The sequence below is a fragment of the Leiobunum rupestre genome, chromosome 5, assembly GCF_980474605.1.
Source record: "Leiobunum rupestre chromosome 5, qqLeiRupe1.1.hap1, whole genome shotgun sequence".
NCBI lineage: Eukaryota > Metazoa > Arthropoda > Arachnida > Opiliones > Sclerosomatidae > Leiobunum > Leiobunum rupestre.
The window spans coordinates 30,975,435-30,999,095 of NC_143388.1; the positions used below are offsets into that span (position 1 = coordinate 30,975,435).

The 23,661-nt window shown below is 37.6% G+C and overlaps 1 protein-coding gene and 2 long non-coding RNA genes across 3 annotated transcripts; 2 read left to right on the plus strand and 1 right to left on the minus strand.

The window, feature by feature from the left end:
• Positions 1–202: 202 nt before the first annotated feature.
• LOC149944125 (uncharacterized) lies at positions 203–1,470 on the minus strand. The gene is made up of 2 exons (XM_090175715.1): positions 1,150–1,470; positions 203–1,079 (listed from the first exon to the last, which is right to left on the minus strand). Exons 1-2 carry the CDS (start codon positions 1,379–1,381, stop codon positions 274–276), a joined length of 1,038 nt encoding a protein of 345 aa, XP_090031841.1. The 5' UTR covers positions 1,382–1,470; the 3' UTR covers positions 203–273.
• A 1,648-nt stretch (positions 1,471–3,118) lies between these two features.
• On the plus strand, positions 3,119–5,873 carry LOC149944126 (uncharacterized). The gene is made up of 4 exons (XR_016480883.1): positions 3,119–3,653; positions 3,737–3,783; positions 4,491–4,547; positions 4,637–5,873. It is a non-coding gene; the product is annotated as an uncharacterized LOC149944126 (long non-coding RNA).
• Positions 5,874–20,770: 14,897 nt separating this feature from the next.
• Positions 20,771–21,253, plus strand: LOC149944127 (uncharacterized). The gene is made up of 3 exons (XR_016480783.1): positions 20,771–20,844; positions 20,919–21,030; positions 21,099–21,253. It is a non-coding gene; the product is annotated as an uncharacterized LOC149944127 (long non-coding RNA).
• The last annotated feature ends 2,408 nt before the right edge of the window (positions 21,254–23,661 follow it).

Genomic DNA, 23,661 nt, shown 5'->3' on the forward strand with positions numbered 1-23,661 from the left:
TCTAACCACTTAACAAAGATACAACTAGCAGAAGCTTGGGAAATATCAAAACGAAAAACTAAATCCTGCAGAGGTAAATTTAAACGTAAGCGCATCAAAAATAACAAAAATTCTTGGAAAGTTGTTAGACTGTTACGATAAGAATTTGGAATAGTATATGAAATGAAATTAAATATACTCATTAAAAGAGTGAATGTGTGTATACCGGTATAAAATTTTACTAAATCATCTGTCTTTAAACGCATGTTCGGAAATTTCAGTTTGTAAAAGTTTTTATTTCAATGACGAGAGTTCCAGGGAGCAAAATTCGTTCTCTTTCTCTAAATTCAGAATATCTATCATTGACAAATCTGTTTGACAATCAATGGATTTCAAAATGGGTTTCTTAATCTCAGTTTGACATTCAGCAGATTTCATAATTGGTATTTTAGGCATCTCAGTCTGACATTCAGTTGACTTTAGGGTGGCTATGTTATTATGGTTGTAAAGCCGTTGTGTTTTACACTCAACAGATGGATTATCTGGGCTAGTCTCACTGGATGAGCCTCTAAGAGCTAGAAATATATCCGTTTCTGGTTTACTGCTGGTACTTTCATCATTGATTACGTTATCCAAATTGTTAATATAAATGTTTTCAATATTGTTTTCATTCAAAGAATTATCTAAAAGGTCTACGCAATGATCTACAATCATTAAACTGTCTATACCACTGTCTACATTTGTTGTCTGGTTGTTATTGTCAATGACTGCTGCCTCTAGATCCGAAGAAATAAATTTGTGACGAGGTGTGCTGAATTTGTAGGATCGAAATTTGCATGGGGGACTATTTTGGTCAATCATGTTATCCCAACTATCTAAACTACTCTCATCTTCAAAAACTTTTTCAGGGTCTAATATTACAAGGTGTTTGTTTGAAGTTCTGGCAGAAGTAGCATTGGTTCTATCCATTAACAGTCTCCTCTTACTTCTAGCGTATCTTTCCAGCTTTGACTTGGCTACTGAAAATTCTTCAGATTCTCGTTTAATTAGAGAAGGAGCCCAATCTGGGTTGTTTATCTCCATTAAATTCGCTGGCTGACCTACGTAAAACATTTTCAAACTGTATTTTACCTTAGACTTAATTGAACCTCTCTTTTAAATTATTCTTACCACTAATAAAATGCTTGCTGCAAACAATAGAATTGTTGTTCGCAGTTTCAAATGTGATGTCTTTACGATTTATGAAATTTATCCACTTCTTTCGACGATTAACTGAATATTCCAAAGTTTTTGAACACTGATTTTTAATTACACCTGGAACTTTGTGAAAACTAATTCCAGTTTCAGATTTTTTTTGGCTTGTTTTATTAATACAACCGTTTATGACACAACGCAGAGGCATTTTGAAGCGAAATTAGCAATCTTAGCAGCAATTATAGGAGATGAAAAGGGGAGGCGTAGTCGCTCCCCAGCCGTAAGGATCTCCACCCACAGCAGGGAGAATTGGGGGACGACATAAAGGGGGGTACCCTGGTAAAAATTTGTCACGTTAACAAGAAATGAAAGCTTTTCATGCCCTCTATTGTAGAAAATTTTAACTACCGCACCAATAATAAATATTTTGTTTGCAAAAAACAAATTCCTGGTAATCTGTGTACCGCGTGTTCTATGGTTATTTCTTTGTGCTCTTTAGAATATCTAAAAGCAACGCGCGAAAACCAAGTTTTATCATTTATTTAAATTTTAATTAATTGCAATATGGACCATAATTATCACGACGTAAGTATTAAGTTTAAAAAACCCTCAAAGGCGCAACGAAGAAACATCGATAAAGGTAAGCCTTGTCTTAATATATAAATTTAACTTCAGTTACTTTACACGTTTTCTTAACCCTCGTCATTTTCAAACTCAATCGTTTTTTTAATTTTTTTAAAAGCCTCTTTTCTTCATGGCCAGAGGGAGCCAGATAGCTTGCTAACTTTATCACGTGACAAAATTTTACTAGGATAAAATCTCTCTCCGTCCACCCGTTTGGGGGAGTGTGGCATAAAAAGCTAAGCAGAGCTTGGACGGTTCTTCATCTCCTCTATTTATTTATCGATGCTGTTATTCGCAATCGCGTGCGAGGATTCTTCTAAGTTTAGTATGATTTCTACCGTGCCGTGTCATGCCTACGGCGGCGGCGGCGGCATCCCTAATAAAATATGTGTGATTGGGGTTATTAAAACGGAGCATTTGTCGGTGTTAAAAGATAACCCCTTCGAGTCAGCCCAGAGAACAACAAGTTAAGGTTAGATTGAAGACTCGGACAATCGGGAGAGGATTTGATACCAAGGGCGTATCCAGGATTTTGTTTCAGGGGGGGGGGGGGGGGTTTGAGGGAAAATTTCAAGGGGGGGGGGTGCTGACGGAAGTTTCACTGATTTTTATTAGGCACCCCCCCCCCAGTCATCAGCATTTCGGGGGGGTTGGGGGTTAAATACGCCCTTGTTTGATACAATGAAATAATTTAGTGTCATCCGCAAAGAGCTCAATCAGCGCATCACGAACAACATAAGGGAGGGAGTTAATTAAGACGTTAAACAGAAGGGGACCGAGGACAGAACCCTGGGGGACACCACAATGGACATCAGCCCAATCAGAGACTTCACCGTGAATCACAACACGCTGTTTACGAGAAGAAAGGTAATCCGCGAGCCAAGCAAGCGCATCACCACAAACACCGGCCTTTTGAAGGGTGGAAAGAATAGCGGCGCGGGGGAGGGAGTCAAACGCCTTTCTAAAATCCAGAAGTATTAAGTCGACCGCGAAGCCAACTTGACCAACGATTAGAAGCAGACAGGATGTTAGAGAGACAGGATCGTTTAGGTAGAAAGCCATGTTGGGCATTACTGAAAAATTTTGAGGAAGAGAGGAAGCTAAGCAGCTGTTCAAAAGCTGAGGTTTCAGACAATTTAGGAACCTGGTTTAAAACGCCAATGGGGCGAAAGTTAGATGGAAGGTCACGGGGACCCTTTTTGACATTTGCCTCCTTCCAAAAAGGAGGCAACGAACAATTTGAGAAGGAGAACGAAATAAAAAGGTAAAGGGGTAAAACAAGGGAAGGGGCACAATTGCGCAATAAGAGTGGATGAATACTGTCGGAACCCGAGACTTGTCAATATTGAGCTTCCCGAGAAGACGACTAATATCAGCTGGCGTACAGGTAAAATTGTCAAAAGTAGAGAGAGGGGCCGCGCAAGAAGGATATGGGACAAAGGGGAGAGGTAGAATAGCAGAGGCAAAATACAGATTAAAAACAATGGCGGCCTCCAAGGAAGAGGTCGTAGAGGAGCCATCAGATTTTTTTATTTCAATTATTTTATGGCGAGAAACGCGAAATCGATTGACGTGAGAATTACTAGAGTTACTATTACGATGCTTCGGCTTACTAAATGGGATAAAAGACGAAATCCCGGCAGTTAAGAGTTTGATTTTCATTGTTGTAAAAGGTTAGTTCTTCTGCACTTTTAAAAAGCGTTAGAATTGTTAACTTTCCTTCGGAAGAAAACAACAAGCGACGAGGAGCGTCATAATACGTTGAGACTGGCAATAATCCTCTTTCCTGGTAAACTTCAAGATAATCCATTAGTCTGTCATGGGTTTTCAAACTCCTCGTAGAAATAATAACAAACGTATGTCACGTAAGCGTTATGAAATATAAATTATCAGTTCATTTTCGTACCTTGATTTTAAGTTTCTACAAAATGTTTTACAGCTGATAAGGCTGGAGAAGAAACAGATTCGAGAGGTTCCAAAGTGTTTGTAATACCTATTCCTAAAACTTGCTTGTGTATATTTATTTTGAAAATCTTCATCAGCTGCGCTGCCGTGCAAAGCACAAAAGCATTAACGATCAAATTTTCGATTTACAGATTTTGGTTTTATTTCTCCTTATTTTATACGGTAAATTCAATTTTGAACTAATTGTCGAATTTATTAATTTTGTTCTTAGAGAAATGTTGCAAAACGCATTATTTTAGGTTTTTGCATTATTTTCAAACCAAAAACGCATTATTGTGTTTATTTTCTTTAAAAGTGAAATCAAAACGCATTTTTTCGCGTTTTAAGACATGGTTTTAATTATATTTCTGAAATATCGTTTGGCCTGTAAATTGTTTAGTACCAGAATATAATTTGAGTTGAAAAATCCAAGTCTACTATATAAACTTTAAAGTTTGAATTTCGCGGGTTTTCTCCATATTTTGGTTTTGGTCGTTAATGCTTTTGTGCTTTGCACGGCAGTGCGGTTGTACTGTTTCCATTTCAACAATTAGCTTTCGCTTACGAGTATTTTCAAGCCGATTTAAACATTTGAAAGAGTTAATTTCGTCCCATTTGACTGAAGGGACTTTAATACCAAAAATCTCTGTTTGACTTAAAACACTAGGATTTATAACTGAGTCATTGTGTGAATGTCCCTAACGAGTCTAATGCTCCTAATGAGAATGTCGTTCATTTAAAATTTCCAGAGCAGGACCCTGCCGCTCTAACTCGTTTACTTGATGAGCGCCTTGAAATAAACGAACGTAAGTTCAACGCCATTATGTTCAATGTTTTTGATGATGATAACATTTCCGAAGATAAAAATGGATCTTCCAAATCCTGCAACCCATAGGTTTCTTACATTCTGACTGTCAAAGGCTAAAAATTGAAGACTTGGTCAATTTTCCACTGAATCCTCCAACCGGCGTCCTCTTCGTATTCAATTTTGTAAAGTTTCCCATCGTCAACTATTTGTCCAACGGACATCCAGGGCCGTGCTTAGAGATCTCGCGGCCCCGGGCGAAATGCATGGGCGAAACTGACAATTGTTAGTGTAGCGGCCCTCCGGTATATACATCCCGATGGGAAAATTTTAGCGGCCCTCGGCGACCGCCCGGCTCGCCACCCCCTGAGCACGGCCCTGCGGACATCGGAACTAAGACGAGACCCCCATGACAAGTTTGATTACCCAGTTGTTCCTGATCGCACAAAACGCCAAAGAGGTGAACGTCGGTATCTTGTTTTTGAGCTAAGACGCAGGAGAGATGCCGGGGAATCTGATTTGTTTATTAATAATGGAGTTATCAAATCTCGGGATAACTCACCTTCTACCTCATCCATTAATAATCACCCCCTCAATCTGTTCTCCGTCTCATTCCTAAAATTATCTTCGATTCTCCTGCGAAACTTTCCTCGCAGACAGTACCAATGTCTGTTTGACGACCTGAACTTCACGATAAAACAAATGTTCCTATCTACTCCCAGGCTCAAGCTTCAACATGCAAAGTTCTTTCTACGGTTCAAATAAATGCATTCACCATCCAACTTCGTGCACAGGACCACAGGTGCCTCCATTTGAATTCTAATCATCATCATCTCTCCCCACCCCCCTGCTTCAAAAAACCATCTCACCGCCCATCAATCTGTCAACTCTACCGAACACGGAAATTCCGACCTTTCTCCTGTTATATCACCCGCTGCCTCCTCTCTCAATGTAATTTTTTTCAATGCCCAGTCTCTCTTGGGAAAGTTATCGGAACTTCGGAAGTTTGCGCCTACCTGGAATGCAGACTGTATATGTGTAGTTGAATCCTGGGCAAATAACACCTGTAGTGACGCTCTTCTGTCGATTAATGATTTTACCCTTTGTCGGAAGGACAGGATTGGTCATTCTGGTGGTGGGGTGCTTGTATATATAAAATCTACCATCATTTTCCATGAATTGGAAATAGAGGACCAATTCCCGGAATCAATCTGGATTAATTTAAAAGCGCCTTCGGCAACCAATTGGACTGTTATGGGTTGCATTTATCGGCCTCCGTCCACCTCCTCCGAAGATTCGAATGTTATCTTTACTAATATTACTACTGTTGCGCAAAACAATAGTGGTTGTTGGGGACTTTAACCTCCACCACATTAAATGGCCAGCAATGACTTTGCTCAAAAAAGCTACCAAAGATCAGCAACTTTTCGTCGATTGCTTACTAGATAATCTATCAGAACATCTTAATATTCTTGATCTCGTGATTACATCCAATATGATGTCTCCAGAAGTTACTCATTTTCCCATTATTGGTGGAAGTGATCATAACTCAGTAAAGATTATTTTTCCACTGTCTTCCACTCAGTGTTTCCACTCTGCGGTAGAGATTTTCGCCTATTTTAGGGGCAATTTTACCAGTTTTCGCCGGTTCTATAGTCGATTTTCGCCGCCGTTTTCGCCGCAATTTCCCCCCATTAGATTTACCTTAATTTTTTTAGTGAGTGTCACTGCATATTTTACTTATCTTTATTTCCAATCTTAGATTTGGGCAATATTTTTTTATATAAAAAAAAACATTTTATTTCGTCAAATGTTATACATTTTTTATTGGAATATATAAAATTGAATGGGCAGACATAGGGGGCAGAGTAGAGGGACTACAGAGACGACGATTTTTTAATTTTTCTTACTGAAAATATCGAAAAATATTTTCGCCGCAATTTGCGCCGTTTTCAATGGTTTTCGCCGCTTTTTCGCCGGTTTTAAAAATTATGGTGCCCACCGAGACAGTTTTCGCCGAAAACGCCCTTTTTCGCCGCAAAGTGGAAACACTGCTTCCACTAGCGGTCCTCCGATTTCTTTTGAAAAAGACTATGACTACTCTTAAGGGGACTATGTAAAACTAAACTCTTTGATTGCTCAATCGGATTGGACCTATAGAAGATGCCTGGTCTTTTTTTTAATTTAAAATATTTGATTTGGTTCACAAATGTGTCCCACTTTTCTCTGTCCCATCTAAACGTATCAAACTTCCGAGGAACATTCAGCGCGAAATTCGTAAGAAAAGCAAGCTCTGGCCCGGATGCAATACCGAATCGTCTACTTAAATCCTGCTCTTCTACAATCTTTCGTCCTCTTCATGAATTGTTCACTTCCTCCCTACATAAAGGCATTCTTCCAGCTGATTGGCAGATGGGTCAAATTACCCCTATTTACAAAAATCTGGTAAAAAGTCAAGTGCTGTGAATTACAGGCCAATCAGTCTTACTTCTACCATCTGTAAAGTCCTCGAAAAATGTATTCGTATCGCCATAGTTAATCACCTCCAACCATATCTCACTCCGTACCAGCATGGTTTTTTAAATAACAAATCTACCATAACAATCTAACGAAGATGGCTGAGCAAATTCAAAAAGAAATCAGAACTCAAAATGAAATCTTCAAAAAAATTGTAGAAAGGCAAACAATTACAAAATTTAATAGCTTTTGGACCCTTTCGAACGAATATCAGAATTGTTTTTCTTAAAGATGATCAAACTAACTGTAATGAACCTTAAACGTAAATTTATATTCTTATTATGTTATTTTATATTTCAAACCTTACTTACAAGTGTTTGGTATTAATATAGGTTTTCGTTCAAATGTGGTAATTTATAGAGTGCATTCAATAAAAATTACTTTCTTAAATAGGAACTTCAGGAATATCAAAATTGCTTTTCTTAAAGATAATATAATTAACTAATACATGTTTAACATGTATATTTTGTTGACGCTATAGTTACCATAATTGAGCGGAGCGAACGAGCGAAGCGAGTGAGTGGAGCTCTTACTGTGGTGACTTCAATGGGAAAGTTGGCTGTGTGTGTGTGGGTATGTGTGTGTATCGCACTTGGGGGAGAAGAGAAAGGGACTCTGAACGAGACGGAGAAGAGAGAGGGAAATTCGCGGTAATGTCCGGAAGAATGGGAGACCTTCGCCGCGAGAGAGGGGGGACAAGAAAAGAGAGGGGGGACAAGGCACTGCCGTTCAGGATATAATTTAAGCGAAAAATAAAGAGTGGACTTATTATAAGTTATAAAAAAGATTGGACTAATAAAATATTATTTAGGAGAGGGAGACCTTCGCCGCGAGAGAGGGGGGACAAGAAAAGAGAGGGGGGACAAGGCACTGCCGTTCAGGATATAATTTAAGCGAAAAATAAAGAGTGGACTTATTATAAGTTATAAAAAAGATTGGACTAATAAAATATTATTTAGGAGAGGGAGACCTTCGCCGCGAGAGAGGGGGGACAAGAAAAGAGAGGGGGGACAAGGCACTGCCGTTCAGGATATAATTTAAGCGAAAAATAAAGAGTGGACTTATTATAAGTTATAAAAAAGATTGGACTAATAAAATATTATTTAGGAGAGGGAGACCTTCGCCGCGAGAGAGGGGGGACAAGAAAAGAGACTTTAGACGGAATAATATTCGATCCAGGTTTTAAAGGGAATATAACCTCAGGTATTTGGTGTGGAACACCAACGCTTGCAGCTCTGGCCGCTCTTGCCTTCGGCTTTAAAAATGTTTGGCGCCACTGTACAGGGACATTTGAAAAATTGAAGGGGTCTTCCGTAAAGATTGCTTTGCAGGTTATATTCCCTTTAACATTGCCCGGCTTTTAAAAGTAAACAATAAGAGCGGCTTATCCGCCAAAAACTAGAAAGACTTAAATTACTAATGTTGTAATTGTACTATTTGTACTAATAAACTGTTTGTAGCTTAATAAAATTCGTTTAGTTTTCTTTTGGTATTAATGTTCAATTAACATAAATACGACATTACTAAAGTTATACAACTCTTCGACAACTCCGTAATTCACGATTATCGTAGCGCCCACGCTCCGCTCAAGTCTTTGTCGAGAATGCCGGCTCCGGGGTTTGAGACGTCCTAGTCCTTTTAGTTTAGTGTTAATATTTGTTTTAATTCTAATATATTATTATATAGAGTGCATTTTGATAAACATTATTATCGTAGATAACAACTTTAAGAAGGAATATCAAAATAGTTTTTTTTTCTAAACAAAAAACAGTAAAAAATATTATATTACGAATCTTTCCTCCTTTTATAACAGTCCTTTTTATCGCTTTACGCGCTTTTATTTGCCTTTGGTTTCTCAATGGAGTTTAGTTCATTGAGTTGGGAATATTAATCTAGAGGTCCAATCAAAACGTCGGATTTCAGTATTTCGCGAAACAAGTTTTTAAAAATAAGAATACTGTCGTCTGCTCCCATCGGCGTCCCAAATGACGAGAAAACGTTATCATTCTACCCGTGGCACCGTCTATCTCTCAATGGTTCGTTCAAATAAGACGCGTTTTCAAGCAAAAAGATTTTTTTTCTTCAAAATAATGGATGGCGCCACGGGTCATATGATAACGTTTGCTCGTCATTTTAGAGCAGACGGCACATTCGTATTTTTCAAAAACTTGTTTCGCGGTGAGCAGATTTGATTGGATCTCTAGATTAATATTCCCAAATCAATGGTTTAGTTGCCCCTATAAAGATTAAAGATGGTTTTTTTTCGCCGCCTTTTTAGCCTCACCAGTGTAGTGGTGAATACACTGCTGCGCTAGCTCCGTAAGGGACTCCACGAAAAGTCGATTGCTCATCAACGGCACTCGATCAAAATTTAATTAATACGTTGAAATTTTTTTGCTACGTCGTTTGATTGGTATTAATTCCCTCTATCTAACCATGTCAAAGCCGCGCCGTTGCTATTATTCCAAGTTGGGTTTTTTCGTCCCCCAAATGCAAAAGGTATTTCTAGGTCCCCACGAATAGAGCTCTATCGGAATAGAAAAATAGTTCCTCAGGACTCGGTCCTGGGTCCACTTCTTATCAATGCCTGAATCCGTACTGTATGGCTTGCTCCTCGTTTTTGCTGATGACTCTAATCTCTTGGGTAAAATCGAAACGGGAAAGTGGCATACAACGCCGTTATTACCAAGAGCCAAAGTATTGGTGGACCCGGTTATAGTAAGTGTAGGGAGCTGTTGGCTCCCGTGGCATGAAGGGCTTTCCACCATCCTCCAACGGATTGTAACCCAGCCACCTGTTTAAAGGCATTATAAGTCGCTCGATGACTTAGACCTAAGGTGGTGCCAAGGGTATTAGCCTAGCTGATTATTTATTTATTTATTAAAAAAAAACTGTCGAAATGTGAATCCATTTGGCAAACGAAAATACCACCGTGGTAAACAAATGGAAGGCAAGTAGATTTTAGGGGGAATTGAGAGGGCTGTGCGAGTAGTGGTTTTGTGCAATCGAGTCGGGCTTCGAGAATTAATAGATTTTTCATCGGTTTGCCGAGTTGGGTAATACTTTGATCGAGTATTCGATTATTTCCCAATTTTCCTTGTTCGAGTAGTCAAGTAATCAGTAAAACCCGTTCGATTACTCGAGTAGTTAGAAAAATCGTTTGGGTACTTGATTAATCGACGAGTTCTATTCGGGTAGTCGAGTAATAAATAGAAAAATTTAAAATAGCCTACTAATTACTGTACTTAAATGGATGTTAGGTAACAACTAACAAGTTAAAAAAGATAAAAATAATTAACAAAACGCTAAAATAAAGAATATTACTCAAGCACTCACGGCAGAGATAATTCCGAGCTCTCTCAAAACCAAAACTAAAAAACTTGTATACGAATCAAGCCAGCCAATCATTCAAGGTCATTGTAAGGGATGCTCTTTGGATTTATTTATTTCGTTTTTCTACCCGGGTGACTAGCTATGACAAAGAGATTATTGTCGAATACCCGACGAGTGGTCGATTACCGAATATTTTCGGCGGGAAAAACAATTCGGCGAGTTTTACAGGTGGCTTATTCGAGTATTAGAGTACCCGATTAGGGCAAATTTCTGATACTCGATAATCGACGAGTACTTAAAATTTTCTTATTCGAGTTCGAGTATCTGACCTCAAAAATAGTCGGGTACTCGATGCTGATCGAGTACTCGCACAGCGGCACAGCCCTAAACAATGCTTATAAAAAAAAATACTTTATAGATTACAAGCTCCTTATAATAACAATAATAATAAACTATTATTATTAAATTATCTGGAAAACAAATTTTAAGTAAATCGCTGCTCACGTACTTTAGCAAATTTTTTAAGATCTCCTCATATACCGTCTCATACGACAATGACTGAGCTATATTAATTTAGATAACGCCACGAATAATTTTATTTCTACGCTACAGTTTTATATTAATTTATCTAGGAAAAAAATAGACATTTTAGTTGATAATTCTAACACTTCAAATAAATTTAAACCTTTGAAACCCTGGATTACTAAGGGCTTAATTATAAGTATCCGGAAAAGAGGCCGCTTAAAGCGGAAATTAAATAAAGAACCGTTTAACCTACAGCTTTCACAGTTTTATTACAGTTATAGACATAGATTATTTGAACTATTACGTCTAACAAAGTGCAATTATTACAAAGAAAAAATTGTTTGTGCTAATAATGATCCTGCAAAAATTTGGAATATTGTTAAAAAGGTCTGTCCAGATAAAAAGAATAAACAAGCGTTAAATGAATTTAATATCAATATCGAGGGTAAAACAGTGGATTCAAAAAATGAACCTCATGCGGTGGCGGACGGTTTTAACAAATATTTTACAAAAATAGGAGATAAAATGGCCCAGAAAATAATAGATTTGAATCATCAGAAAGTTAATTTTTCTGGAGTTACTCGAAACCAAAGAAGTATTTTCCTTAATCCCGTTACGGAAATAGAAATATTCAACCTTATAAAAGGCTTAAAAAATTCCGCTCCCGGAAGTGATGGCATAAATGCTAGAACTTTAAAATCAATTAGTAGGTACATTGTTCATCCTCTGGCTCATATAATTAATTTAAGCTTCGAGCTTGGTATTTTTCCTGATGCTTTAAAAAATGCACTTATTGTTCCCATATTTAAAGCGGGTGAAAAAAATAAATTATCTAATTACAGACCAATTTCTCTGTTAACTCATTGAGAAAGCAATGAAAAAAAGGCTTGTTAATTTTCTAGAGGAAACTAGTATGTTGTCAAATAATCAATATGGCTTTCAGTCGAATAAGAGTACTAACGATGCCCTATATAACTTCACTAATTATGTCCATCAAGCTCTCGATAAAAATCAAAAGGTTATTGCTGTTTTCTTGGACTTGGCAAAGGCATTTGATACCATCAGCCACCATATATTGATACAAAAACTTGATAATTGTGGAATTAGGGGTTTGCCTTTAAAATGGTTCGAAAGTTATGTTCAAAATAGAAAATCAAGAGTTAAAATAAACGAAGTTTTAAGTAAGCCTTTACCAGTTACCTGTGGTGTACCCCAAGGTACAGTGCTGGGTCCCATATTGTTCCTCATTTATGTTAATGATTTATGTAATGCAAATGTATCAGATTATTTAACCGCCTTCGCTGACGACACAGCCCTTGTTTTTGCTGCCAACACTTGGAGTGATGTTTTGGATAAATCTAAAAATGGTTTAGCTCGCACATATTACCTCTTAAATGCTAACTTACTAAGTTTAAACGCGGAAAAAACTAAGTTTATCGCTTTTGGATATCGTAAACCCAACGAATTAATTGATAATCTGATATTACATTGTAACGATATTTGTATCAGTAATAATACCTTATGTTCAAATTGTCCAAAAATTGAAAATGTCAAAAGTATTAAGTATCTTGGAATTAATATTGATTTTGATTTAAAGTGGACTAGTCATACCAATAATCTATGTAAAAGCCTCAGATACCTTTTGTATAACTTCAGATTACTGCGTAACATACTTGACCTGCGATTTTTGCGAATGGTGTACCATGCTCTTGTACAATCTATGATTAATTATGGTATTATAGCTTGGGGCTCTGCCACAAAAAATGTCCTTAGTTCACTTGTTAAAGTCCAAAATAAACTTGTAAAAACGTGTATAAATGTTCCATACCGGTTTCATAACAATATCGCATATTCTACCTTTAAGGTTATGACTGTGAAACAATTATTCGTTAAAAACATCATAACAAACGTTTTCAAATTGAAAAATAATGATCAATGTTTAATTAAAAGTTGTAGGAGCACAAGGCTTCCATATACTATGAATTTTACACTCCCTAAAATTCTAAAAACTAAAACTCAAAAACAGGCTAAATACTTGGGATATAAACTTTTTAATTACTTACCTTTAAGATTAAAAATAGAAGTTAATTTTTTCCGATTTAAAAAAGAACTAAATCAATGGATTATTGACCATGATCGGGAAATTAGTAATTGTTTAGAAAACTAATTGTAATTTCACCTTAAATATTGTAATAAGTGTTACTAATTTTGTACTCAGAACGGTTGATATATTGTTGTATTTGATACCAACCCCCGCTGCCCACACGCGTTTACGCATATACAGTGGGTTGAAAGCAATTATTTGAAGATAAATTTTGTACTTGTAAAAATATCTTGCTTTACATAAATAAATAATAATAATAATATCATTTTCAATAAACAGCAAGGCTAGATCAAAAAGCTTGACAAGGTACGTTTTAATTGGCTTAAGCTTGCTAAAACTCCGTTCACCTTTAGCCACCGTTACCGGAATGGTTAAAAAAAAATCAGGAAGGCTGTCCAAATATTAGGGAACGTATCTTGCCAATTATTTAATGTTAAGATCTGAAGGACTGCTTTCGGGTGACCTTTATCAATATTCAAAAACTTTTTCAAACACATGATTTCTCTGGAAAGCTCCAATCCCGAAATATCACACCTATGATCATGTGTTAGGTTTTTTCTCCAACGTTAGGCATGCCTCCTTCAAATATTTATTATTATTATTTGTTTAGAAAAAAATTATAATTATTTAAGAAATAAATTGAGACTTTATAGCTTTGGTACCAACTAAGCAGTTTCAGGGAATCAGTTATTTATTATTTGAACACTTACATTGCGCTAAAACGGGAGCCCCAGGGAAAAAACCGAATAATCTACACAATATCATATACGTTATAAACATTTAGTATCGTCCACCTTCGAAATGTATGTAGTTATTCGTTCTTCTTCACAGCGCGAGGTAGAATTCGAACAACTAACTACTTTTTGTTAAAATGTTGGATACAGAGAGACTAATGACGACTAAAATGTTTAAAAAGACTTGTTAAAGGGAATATAACCTCTGGTATTTCTGTCGCCCTCCGAGGGTTCCAATATTGTCCGCTGCCTTCCACGGCTTATCACACCTGCGGCGCTGATAAACGCTGATTGTGAAGGGAATAAAGGAAATTGATGGGGTCTTCCATAAAGAACGCGTTGGAGGTTCTATTCCCTTTAAAATTATTATTTTATCATTTTTTTTAAATTGTTATTTTGATGATTTAAATTATTTTAATAGTGGCCGTGCGGCGTGCATAGTTTTGAACAGCACCGTCACCAGTCTTAAATTGTAGGTGGGGTCAATATATACTTATATATATATATACAAATTCCTATGAATTACATTCATTTAAAGCATGAGATAAAGATAGTGCTGCCGTCTTTAAACTTCTAAATAAAAAAACTTGTCAAAGGCCGGTTTAAATTGTGATTTGCCCTTTTGTGAAGTTTGTATATTTGTCTCTTTATTATTCATGATTGTCTCAGTGGAAATAAATCCTTATATTCAATAATCTATTTAACAAATTTACTTCTGCAGTTTTTATACTGAAAAGAGTCACTTACCAGGAACTGAATTTTGACAGCGCAACTCGTCACTCCCATAGAACAACCGGGAAAGCAGCTCCTCTCACAGATTTATTTCTGTGATCGGTACAACGAAGACCAATAACTACGAGCCAGTCTATGAACTAGCTTCACCAAGAAGGGGAGAGGAAATCATGCAGTCCCGGAAAAATTGTGCAAACTACTACGAACAATTTGTAGGCGGTAAGGCATAATGTAAAACTTTTCAAGAAGAATGGAAACCTAGCCCCGGCGAGGCCCCTTCAAATCGCTAGGCCCTGTGCTCCAGCACACTTAGCACATACTTAAATCCGGCACTGTGTGTTCTGATTTCTGAATAACATTTCTGGATCCGTTGGCGCGTCATCTTAATTTTAATATGATATTTTTTTTTCGTGCGTGGGCTGTTTTAAACTCCAGGCTTATTTCAGCCTCTTCAGCTCTATCTTTAGCTGCAATAAGAGCCATTGTTATTCCTTCCTCTCTATATTCTTTAAAAATGTTTAACATTTGTGCATCATTTTTGTAGCATCTGATAGGTCTACGCGCTCTGATTGCATGGATTTGCTAACTCATCGCTCTCCAAAAAGCTCGGAATGCTTTTGCGAAGCTTCCCCACAAAATTTCTACTCTTCCAGCCCCTTCTCGTCTGCGTTTCCTTCATAGATATAGGAAACGTATATAAAGGTCTAGATAAAATATTTCAAAGAGAGTGAATACGGAGGTGACAGCTAGCAGAAACGCGTAATTTCTGCAGGCTATCCTTATAGGGCGCTATCTCTCGGTAAGAAAGCTCGTGCTATCGTCGCGAGAGCCGTTGTCTCGTGCTTAAAAATTATACTAAAAGTCACCAACAGATGGTGTCTAAAGACTACGGCCTGCGGAAAGGTCAAGCACTTAGTACTAAAATGCTAAGAGAGCTCGCGCTCTTGGTCACGTGCCTTCGTCGGTGTCTGCTAGGTGTCAATTCCGTATTTTATGTTAGGCTTAGACGCCCCGAAATTTATCTAGACCTTTATATACATTTCTTATATCTATGGTTTCCTTCGTATTGACTCTGTGCATCTGCGCCACCGTGTTAATGACCTTTGTTTACTTCATGATTTTTTTATAACAGCCTAACTCTAAATTTTGTTGATTTCTATTCCCTCAATTTCTCACAAACTAGAGGTCATTCTCTTAAACTTTCCAAGCCCCGAGTCTGTTCCACCCAGTGGTGTAGTCGGGCCAGGGCGGGCAGGGCGTCGCCCCGGTGCTTTTTTCAAAGGCAGGGCCCCGCCCCGCCTGGGTTTTTCCATTTTGCCAGGGTGGGCCCTGCCTCTTTTTTTCAACTTTCCAGGGCGCACCTTGCTTCTATTTCGTATATCATTTTTCTGGAATAAAGGGTGTGTGAATCTATGATAAATTTTGCCCGCAGAAAAATACCATAACAATTTCAAATAGTTACCTAGGTACAGCCAGCTTCGATCACGCTAAAAATCGAAGTTGGATGTACATTTATAGGGGCCGGTACAGCCAACTTCGATTTCGCGTGCAATCGAAGTTGGCTGTACCCAGGTAGCACCCTGGTTCTTTTTATTTAAGGACTACACCACTGGTTCCACCGTCCACGCAGCGCCAAAATCACTTTTCGTCAAGTGTCATCAATGATTGGAAGCAATTATTTCTATCCCCAACCGCCACACTTTTCGCCGCCATGTATCTTTGAGTGATGTAGATTCCCTCAAAATCGTAATAAAATTTTATAAATTTGTATTTTGTTACTGTCAACGCGTCTCTAACTCAACTTGTCCGTATCAATGCTCAAACAAAAGCCCGTCCTCGTTGTTCGAGGCTTATTGAGCAGATGCAAAATAAATAAATATTATATTTCATAAATATAAATACTGTGGGTATTTAATATAATTTAACTATTTTTGGAAGTCAGAATTATGTTTGATGATGCTATCAAATCTACTTACATCAAAGATAATATAACTACGTACCCTAGATTCGAAATCACGGCGTTTCTCGATAGCGCGTTTTCTCGTGAGGCTTTTACTGAGTTCGCGCCGGAAGTCGGAAAAATCGGGCTCCATAGCACGGTGAGAAATAAGGAATTTCAATAGATATCCAGTGGTGTAGTCGGGCCAGGGCGGGGCAGGGCGTCGCCCCGGTGCTTTTTTCAAAGGCAGGGCCCCGCCCCGCCTTGGTTTTTCCATTTTGCCAGGGCGGGCCCTGCCTCTTTTTTCAACCTGCCAGGGCACCCCTTGCTTCTATTTCGTATATAATTTTTCTGGAATATAGGGTGTGTGAATTTATGATAAATTTTGCCCGCAGAAAAATACCATAACAATTTCAAATCGTTACCTAGGTACAGCCAGCTTCGATCACGCTAAAAATCGAAGTTGGACGTACATTTATAGGGGCCGGTACAGTCAACTTCGATTTCGCGTGCAATCGAAGTTGGCTGTACCCAGCTAGCGCCCCGGTTCTTTTTATTTTAGGACTACACCACTGTAGATATCCCAAGATTATATTACTCACCTGAGTCACCTTTAGTTTTCTTTCGTTTAGAAACATTTTTAGAGCTACAGGCATGATCCATTATTGTTTTAAAACAATATAATGCAAAAATATCTGGTATCTTGAAAACCGAAAGTCAAAAACCACGGCGCAATTGACGGCTTTTAAAATTCATTTTGCGCGTGAAAATACCTCTACATGTTATGGACAAAAAAGCACGCAAAGAAGGCTGTGTGCCCAAGACATGTACCTGTAGTGTCGCGCGCTAAAACGTCATTTCAAAATCCGTCAATTTTCACTAAAACTGTACGTTTTAACTAGATGTCGGTAGCTCTGCCAGCTCCATGGAGGCAGTTTTTCCGACTTCCACCGGGAACTCAGTAAGATCCTGCGTTTACGTGCAAGGAGCTTGATTTCGAATCTAGGGCACGTAGTTATATTATCTTTGCTTACATACAGTCACACATATGGTACGGGTATAAGAATTGCAGAAATCGTTTCAAAAATCCTCGATCTCTTTGTGAACTAATAAAAGAACTACATCACTCGTTCGACTTCTATCCTTTTATCGAAAATCGACATCCCCGTAGTGCTTTTCTTTACGAACCTTGTCCCGTAGCGAACGAGTTACAAGATACCACTGTTTGCCACATCTCAATCGAGATCGTTATCTTCGATTCGCTATCGAGTTCAGTTACTCAGTACCAGATTCTCATGACTGACGGACCCCTCAACTACAACCTGAAATCGACTGTGCTGCTGCAGCTATGACCACTATTCCCAAAAATTACAGAATAGTTCTCGAGACGTTTTAATAACTTAACATACTTTTTATTGTAAATTATAGGTTTGTTAATAATTTTTATTCGCGCACAAGAGGTCATTCCTTAAAACTAAATAAGCCCCGAGCTCTCACTACCACTCGACTTAATTCATTTGCTCACACCGCTATAAACGACTGGACCTCTTTGCCCCAAGAAATTATTTCCCTTAAAAACTATTCCAAATTTCGGACCTCTTTAATAGACCATTTCAATAAGTATTAGATATTTTTTTTCTTTTTGTATTTAATAACCTGTTTATTACTGTTCCCTAATCATGTATTACTAACATTTGCCCCCTTTTTTCTGTTACACTCTAGTCCCTATCGGGCATTGTCTGTAAATAATTTTTTTTATATATTTTTTTTCTTCTCTCACTCATATGATCTCATTGTGGTACATTATATTCTGGAACCACACTACTTTTGTATCTAAACCGAAGTCTGTATACAAGTCGGCAACCATAGAACGATTTTTGAAATTTTGTCGCGTGAAGAACCCTGCCTTTGGTCCATGCTGTTCGTTTTGCCACGGCCAACTTCGATCGCGCGTACCGCGATTTAGCGGCCCCGTCAATCGCCTCACATCTAATGTTAATTTGCGTGTATGAATAATCCCGATAGGGGCGCTACATACGACCAAAAACCTACTATCACCAAAGGCGGGGAATACAAGCGAAATCGCGGAAAAATGTTTTTTCTTCGGTTTTCCACTTTCCTATTTAGAAAAAACAAGGTATAGTAAGTTAAACTATCTTTTCGCAATATATTTTTGTATAATTCATAATTTAAAAAAATATTACCTTATAAATATTAAATGAAGAAAAAGAGACGCGTTTTTTACGCGAAGGCGCCATATTAGAATACATAGTTTTGAAGATTGTAGAGGTGTTTAGAGCGTTTTGACGCGTAAATAATGTCTTTCTTAAAATTTACAAATCTTTAATAATAACAAATCTTTATTAATAGTATATATATATAGCAAATTAACGAGTTTATAACCGTTCTTAGGTAGTATTTTCTGTAAATCTAATTAGTTTTAAGAGTAAGAATCTTAAAACTAATATAATTGAAGATAAAATATGCTTAGGTACATCTTTGGAACTAAATAGGTAAAAAATAGATGGTCTGCAGCCTGCATTTCAAGGAGGATGATTTCTGTTCAGGTTTGTACCTTTATTATGGAAAAAAGTTCAGTCAGATAAAATTACAAACCGGCCCTTACTAAATATACAATATTATTCTAGGTTTAAAAAGACGAAAGCTTAAAACTTGTTGAAACCTAAAATTATAATTTATTGCGCTTCTAATATATTTTTTAACTTAATATTATTTAATAAAAAGTGTTAAAATAATATATTTACCCTGAAGCTACAGTGAATCTTCTTTTCACTTTTTGTTTTATTTATTTATTTACATGTGTTTCAAGTATTAAACAACAATACTATGTTGCTGGCAGCATCTAGAGGATGTTCTTGGTTTCTGTTTAACTATTTTATAATTTATAAACACCGTTAAAAAATTAGAATCATTAAAAAAATATTATACTATTAGTTAAACTAGATTAAAATCATGGAGACCACTATTGTACAATAAAAATTATTTTATTAAAACAAATAAAAGCTACGCTACGGCCGTTTCGACGCCCAGTCTAGCGTCGTCGTCAGGCAATTACATTTTTTTTTTTGAGATACACAAACATCGGTGTCGACCCGAGGCCTTAGACACCAGCACACACACAATAACTGATTAATCAGGGTGAGATATGTGTAACGGCCACGCCAACGGGGGGATATGCGGGGACAGGGGTGGGGACACCCGTGGCGGAAGTATCCCGACCACCCGTTGGGGGATTGGTAGTAGTCCTCACACGGCCTTCCACAAACTCTGCCTCCCGGACGCCTGGGATTACAGGAGTGAGCCACTACTCCCGGCTCAGGCAATTACATACTAGCGTTTTGTCCAGAGGCCTGCACGACGTCCTATTTTGCGCGTTTTAGCGCGTCTAGGCGAGCTGGCTCGTACCGATCTCAAAGGAGCTTCAAGCTCGCCAAGTTTTAAGCGCGCTAAATCGAGTTAAAAGAAACTCGGCGAGCTAAATCGTAGCTCGGCGAGTTAAAAGTAGCTCGGCGCGCTAAATCATAGATCGCCGAGTTCAAAATAGCTCAGCGCGCTAAATCGTAGCTCGACGAGTTGAAAGTAGCTCGGCGCGCTAATCCGTACCTCGGCGAGTTGAAAGTTGCTCGGCGCGGAATTCCACAGCGCAACCCGCTAGATTAGTTTATTGTATACATTTTGATTTTTAACTTTAAAAGCGCTGCTGAAATGATTTTAACATCAATTCCCTGAAGGGGGGCGTATGGGTGTAAGAATTGTTAAGTATAACGTATTCCGCTGTCCGATATATTATATTTATGGCCGTCTGGAAACAGTGAATTTGAGATAAATGGACGACGTTTGTTTTAAATTTTTCACGGGTGTCGATGGGTTTGTTGGCTAGCGTAATCATAGACATAATAAAGAAATAGACACCTTACGCGGAGTTTGATTTGCCAAAAATATACGGGAGCGATAACTAGCAGACAGCCGGTATTTGTTCCGTATTCCTGTGGTACCACGTTTAAGCGACGCCTGTCGATTAGGCGAGAAAATACAAAATCATCACGTGACACGTCACATATGTTCGTGTTTGTAATCTTTTAGGTACTCTGACGTGTTTCGCGAATTTTTTGGCTGTGAGAATTTAAAATAAGGTAAATTTTTATTATAATTTTTAAATAAGTCAATTAATTCTTTCAAAACCCAAATAAAAAGCAGCAGATGATCTTATAATTAAAAACAAAAAATTCTAATTGCGAAATGATATTTTGTCAAAGGCTTAAGTAACTATCCGGTTTGTTGTGGTTATGGCTTGTTATGGGAATATTCTGAGATTCTAAATTGTAAACAAAAGTAAATGGAATTTTGATGAAAAGGATGATTCTACCTTGGATTAATAATGATTCTACTAAAGGTATGTAGCTATTGTCCTTGAAATAAAATTAGCTTTGACAATTTAAGTCTGATGGCTTGACCCTTCATTTCTAGATTTTTGTCCTTCGCTAATTTGTGGAGTCTGAGCTTGCAATATAAATTAATAACTTTCTTAATGATGATGTTCGATTCCAACTTCAGGATCAAACATGTTCCTGGTGATCTGGTAAGATGTCCATGCCAACAATATTTCGTAATACAGCAAGTTCTAGCAAGACTACATTTCTTTTATAGAGAGAGGAATATCTCTTCATAACAACTAAACAAAATTGGCTAAAAACCAAGGAGATCTTACTCAAATTATATTAACATAATTAAACCTACACGAAATGATCCTTGGTCAAAATTTAAAGGTGAGAAGTTAGCATCACCGGTTTTTTCTATTTCACTTTCAACTGGATGTAATTTCTTTAAATTAAATAAAACAATTATTTAGACTTTTGTTACTTGTTTTAATTCTATGGAAACCAAACCAGAGTTGGAATGGCTTTTGGTGTGACCCACCTTTTGCCATTTACAATTTGTATATCCTGTTCTAAAAAGTGATCATTACAAATTAAATCATGATTTGAATGTGTCGCGATTTACAGCAATTGTCCATTGAGAAAGTATCGTAGGTTTCGTTATAAAAATATTTTAAATAAGAATGAATATTCATCGAAATAATATGATAATTTAATCCTACTTATGGAATGAAACCTTTTCCGGTATTGTTTTACTTGTTATTGCAATGCGTAAAAACACTAAAATTAACCTTTTTTTACCAAATAAAAACAAGATTTTTAGTAGAAAACACTTTTTCTATAACTTTTTAATAAAAAAAAATCACCAAAACGAATTATGAAACATGTTAGCTAACATAAAAGTACTACCCGTTTATCAAATTCACCCCTAAAGTTTTTGCGTCTGATTTTAAACCGGATAAATATTCCTAAGCGTTAGGTACTACATGGCCTAGGCCAAGCGCTCACTACTCCTCGTAACGTCTCTGTCCTGGATTCCACAAGCCTTTGCTTCGTAACGGAGACAATGCCTTGTGGAAGGCAGGACGGATACGAAACAGAGAGCCAGTGGGCGCCTAGTCCAAAGCGCCACTTAAGTTTAGTGGCGCTTTATAAGTAGGATTAAGCCATCATATTATTTCAATGAATATTCATTCTTATTTAAAATCTTTTTATAACTATAGGTTTCCCTTATCTAAACCTACAATACTTTCTCAATGGACAATTGCTGTAAATCGCGACACATTCAAATCATGATTTAATTTGTAATGATCACTTTTTAGAACGGGATATACAAATTGTAAATGGCAAAAGGTGGGTCACACCAAAAGCCATTCCAACTCTGGTTTGGTTTCCATAGAATTAAAACAAGTAACAAAAGTCTAAATAATTTTTTTATTTAATTTAAAGAAATTACATCCAGTTGAAAGTGAAATAGAAAAAACCGGTGATACTAACTTCTCACCTTTAAATTTTGACCAAGGATCATTTCGTGTAGGTTTAATTATGTTATTGTAACCGGCTTCTATCCTTATTTACATATTATTAAAACGGATAATCGAAGCCAACGGTTACAATTTATTTTTACTTAAGTCGGGGATCGTTTACGGTATTTGACCTATCGCAATCACAACAATGAAGAGATTGAACCAGAAGCAAGGAGTTGTGAACAAAGAAGTTTTAATTAAATGAACTTACAATATAATCAAGCCCATTGGCTTGTAGCCTTCCATATCTCACCGACATATCTTACAATAATAATTAATAAAAGTTTTTCCGAGGCTGGCTGGTCTCGTTAAGAATAAAGGAATAAATCACACTCTCTCTCTCTCTCTCTCTGCTGACTACTGTCCGCTGAACACGTGGTCCGGGGGTTTTAAAACAAAAATTTAAACTGCGTTGCGTGACGTCATATTCACTATAAGTTTTTTAGCGACGGAACGGTCGCCATCTGGCGGATGGCGCCAGTACCGTTGCATCCTCCCCGCAAAAAGAAAAGAAGAAACAAGGAGTTCTGAGCGGAGGATCGAGTTATGAATTATGGAATGGTCGGGATGGCACAAATAGTAATAATGATATGATCGTATCTCAATTACATAAAGCGTTTTTTCTTGGCAAGGCGGGGGCAGTTGCGTACGCGATGGCCTTTTTCGCGGCATTTATAGCATGTCATGAGCGACTCGTCTATAATGTTCTGGGACATGGCTGATGGCCGGGATCCGGAATGGCCTGTTTGTTGATGTTGAGGTTTATTATGGTTGTTCAGTAATAATTGACAATTGCAAGCACCACATTTATGCGTAGCTCTAGTTGTACTTGATCCGGGTTGGAATTGACTTGGAGAAGGTGATGTGTGACCCTGGCGTGGCACTTCCGTTGGCTTTGGGATGATTGATGGGTTACAGTTTTTTAGCGATTGTTTGATTTGGTCTATGACCGATTTCCTTCCCCTATTCGTTGTGGGGTCTTCCGGATAAGAGCGATTCCCTGGTTCCATGGCGTCCATTGGAGTTATCTCTTCGGCTTCCTCCGGGACCTCTTGGAAGGGATTTAGTAAGAAATCATCCATTTGATTTATGTCGACATCAAGGTTTAGTACTTCTGGGGAGCGAGGAGGAGTGAGAAGACCGGCGTCGACTATGTCTTGTTCATCGTCGGGGTTCAAATTAGTGATTGCATCTTGCTCGATTTTGACAGTGCCACCATGGGTATCAAGCCACTGATATTTCTTTGATTGGTGGGACAGAGTAGTCCCCAGTTTCGGGTAGTGACGGAATCCTCCGTTGCCATCCAAA

Excerpts from the sequence above, each read along its gene's own strand:
- LOC149944125 (XM_090175715.1), bottom strand. The coding sequence starts at position 1,381 with ATGCCTCTGCGTTGTGTCATAAACGGTTGTATTAATAAAACAAGCCAA. Across the intron at positions 1,080-1,149 it reads CAGCAAGCATTTTATTAGTG|GTCAGCCAGCGAATTTAATG; the intron begins GTAAGAATAATT and ends TGTTTTACGTAG.